The sequence below is a fragment of the Lactuca saligna genome, chromosome 4, assembly GCF_052625555.1.
Source record: "Lactuca saligna cultivar CGN05327 chromosome 4, ASM5262555v1, whole genome shotgun sequence".
In the NCBI taxonomy this organism is placed as follows: Eukaryota; Viridiplantae; Streptophyta; class Magnoliopsida; order Asterales; family Asteraceae; genus Lactuca; species Lactuca saligna.
In genome coordinates this window covers 129,784,750-129,788,374 of record NC_136420.1, presented here as the reverse complement: position 1 = coordinate 129,788,374, position 3,625 = coordinate 129,784,750, and the positions used below count along the sequence as shown (strand labels likewise).

General features: G+C 38.5%; 1 protein-coding gene across 1 annotated transcript; it reads right to left on the bottom strand.

Annotated features, from left to right (window-relative positions):
* Positions 1 to 1,527: 1,527 nt before the first annotated feature.
* On the bottom strand, positions 1,528 to 3,302 carry LOC145042808 (protein NODULATION SIGNALING PATHWAY 1-like). The gene has a single exon (XM_078991290.1). It carries the CDS (start codon positions 3,204 to 3,206, stop codon positions 1,566 to 1,568), a length of 1,641 nt encoding a protein of 546 aa, XP_078847416.1. The 5' UTR covers positions 3,207 to 3,302; the 3' UTR covers positions 1,528 to 1,565.
* Positions 3,303 to 3,625: the final 323 nt, after the last annotated feature.

Here is a 3,625-nt window from a genome sequence, read left to right as displayed (position 1 = left end):
AACTTCTGATTGTGCAATGTATGTATCTTCATCAAGGTCACCATGCAAGAATGTCGTTTTGACACACAGGCTTGACCCTCACATATCGAAGGCCATATACAAAAATAAAAGTGAGGCCCAATAATTTTTTTTTTTGTAAAATATTATTAATTAATATGGTATCATTAAATTCAAAGCATAAATTTCTAACAAACATCTCATAAATTCATTACCATAACATCTAGTATTCACTCGTTAGTTTTTAGGAACATACATATTCAGTAAAATATCTTCTTTGTCATCACAATTACCATTCAATGTGATCATGTTTTCCTCTATATAAGGCATATCTTCTAAAGCTTGGAGCTTAACTTCTTCTTCTATAGGTTCTTCCACAACATCGTGAACTTCTTTCTCTAGGTTTTTTCACAGCTTCATGAACTTCATCTATGTTTTTTGGAATACCTAATTCAGCTTCTTCTTCTTGACATTTGTTTGACGATAAATCGATTAATGGATCCTCTTTGACTTTGAATAAATAGTTATTCTTTTATGTTAAGAACAATCCAATTCAATTTTCTAGTTAGATGCATCTTTAAAAAAAAATAAAAAAATAAAAAAATAAAATCAATGTTAATAACTCACCGATGACATTTTATGAAGGACAAGTCGACTACCAACAACTCAATGATATATCAAGATTCAAGACATATAAACGACATTTCTTTGCAAGAGAGACGACTAACACTGATGGTATTTTATGAAAATACCAACACCGTCACTATATAATTTCCTTAAATCCACAGGTCACTTCAAAAGGTCACGTGCGACCGCACCACTCGCATACCCCAGGGCGACCATTGGACACAGAGCTGATCTAGATGTCGATATTTCACAACGACAATCTTAAGAACCGTTCTGATTGTGGTCATCTTCACAACTTATAAGAAAATTTCATTTTGATTAGTTCTCACCTTCCGTTGGAACCTTTTCCACCGATATGGTCTTGTATATCTTGCTTCCATCAATCTCATCTCATTTTTTTACCCTAAATACCCACTTATTCTAAAGTGGCCTTTTCCTTGTTGGTAACAATGACCAAGTCATGTTCTTGTTGAGTGAGTTCAACTTATCATCAAGTAATTTGGTGATAGAGAATATTTGATTGGAGGTCTACTTTCTCGAGTGGATCTTCGGGGAGTTCCCGAAGCTACGGTTTCAACGGGACCCATAATTGGTTTCCATAACGTCAATAAGATCAAAAAGAGAATCAAACTCTCAAGCTCGAAAACCAATTACAACCTCTATCTCGTCAAACCAAATCAATATTTTTTCCGCCTTGTTCTTTGATCGAAAGTTCTTTTCTTTTGACAAATTTGATTCCGTAGGTTGTTCCCATACAAAGAATATTCATCAATCATGGAAGAAAAAGATAAGCAAATTTCACACAACAAACAACAGAACTTAAAGCCGTAAAGAAGCATAATAAAAACATCCTTTCGTGTTTAGCTCTCCCTAGATCTTCACAAAAAAAGAAGAGAAAACCGATACAAAATACATCAATTTAGACTAATTTCTTTATGATTCTAGTTATCACTAGTGTTTACATCTAATTTCCATAGAGAACAAAACGAAACAGGTTGACCTTTCCACCATAACCCCACACATTTATCACTCTCATCAGTTCTCAATTCCCAGTTATTATCATACTTCCTCAACAAAGCTCGAGCTCCATCCATAACATCTTCCCTGAAAACATCACCTACAAACCCTACACCTCGCATCCTCTCTCCCCACTTCTCTTTTCTTTCATTCATTTCACAAACGTTAATCAACGCCTTTGAAGCCTCTCCTTCCATCAGTTTTCTTTCTTCCGTTTCTCTCCCTTTAAACGCCACACTTGTTGAATCCAAAAAACTCCATAAGTAATCAACCCTCTTCGCGAATCCTGTCTCGAAGTTGCTGCAACTTTTGCAACTGCAATCCATGTTATTGTCGCTTAGAATCACTCCTTTAGGCTCCAAACTTCGAATCTGTTTCAAAAACTCTGTTCTGTTATCTGGATTGTTGTGGTTTACATTGTGAAGTCTGAATTGGGTGCAGACGATTAGGGTTTCATCTGGGGATGATTTGATGATGTTGGCATTTAGATTTTGTAGAGGGCAATTATCGATTCGGTTGATGTGTAGGTTAATTTTGTATTCGTTCGCGAAACGGAGAATGTTTGAGATGAAATTGTAACCAGGTGGGCTGTTTGCAAAGGGAATTTGATGGTCATCGGACGTCGGGGGCACCACCGTGAGTCGAACCAATGGCGGCGGCCCACCTGGTCGGCGACTCAAAGCTTCTAGCAACGTCGGCCATTGAACTCCATGAGAGACTCCGATATCAAGAATATGGAGGTTACCGGAGCCATGGTCACACTCCGATAAGACCTGAAGTATGGAGTTATTCGCGATGTTATTCGGTATTGTGAACCAAGGATTGATATCGTTGAAATTAATCAGAGATAGCTGAAAGAATCTCGGTTTCGATGTGGAGAAATTGACAGGCGGCACTGCCACCTTAACAGGGCGGTTGTTGGCGGAAGAGAGATGGTGGGTTAAGGCTTGAAGTCCATGAGCCGCCAGTCTGTAGTTAGCATCTCCGGTCGGCGACGCCAGTTCACGGAGGACGAACAGGAGGTGCCGAACACGTGTCACGTTTCCGGCGGTGATCGCAGCGGCACAGGGGTTAAGCAACTGCTCCGCCCACCTCCCGTCTTTATTCTTAACATTACCACCATCTTTTGTCGTTTTCCCGTTTCCCCTTTTGTTTACCGGCTTCTTAACTTGCACGACAGTCCTCAATTCCTCCGGCGCTTTCCGTTTCTTGGATAAATCAGACCTCAACTGGTTTTCTTGATCGGAAACAATGGCGGGTGTCGCCGTTGTTTTCGTACTAGTGTCAGAGTTTGAAGTAAGAATGCTACTACTTGTGGGCCCGGGCCCACTAAAGAGTTGCTGTTCAAGTTCTTGAACAGGCACCCACCAAGCATCGTCAATGAGATTGTTGGAATCATACGGGTCATCCAAGAACGATGGAAGATACGATATTGAATCTTCTAACCAATCTGATATAGGATCGGAGCTTGAATTTGGGTCTGGTTCACCAAACGACATCGTTTCTTGATTAGGGTTTATGTTGGGAGGAAAATAAGGTAAGAATAAAGTGTCTTGCTTGATCATTTTGATCTAAATTCTCAAACAAGAAAGAACAAGAAATGTGATATTGTGTGTGATTCGAGGAGGTTTAGTATAAATAAATTCAAGGGTTGGTGTTATATGGGAAGTAGATAGTGAAAGGCATAATCAAGATGAGGTGGATGTGCTGTTTTTTGGACGATATGGTGTTTTATTGTTTATAATATAAAGGTTATTTATGATTATTTGTGAAAAAATGGATAAACATATGGTTATGTTGTGTGTTATTGGTTGATTTGGGATCTAGAGAACAAAATAAGAAAGTTGAGAGAAGTTGTTTGGGATGATTTGATTGGTTTATATGGGTTTGAGTATGTAAAGGAGACGGCAGTTTGTTTTGTTGTGGGATTAATTAATAATTAATAATTTATGTTGGTTTAGTTCTTCTTATGTTTTTTATGGTT

Bases quoted from the DNA above. Each gene is read 5' to 3' on its own strand.
- LOC145042808 (XM_078991290.1), bottom strand. From the start codon at position 3,206: ATGATCAAGCAAGACACTTTATTCTTACCTTATTTTCCTCCCAACATA.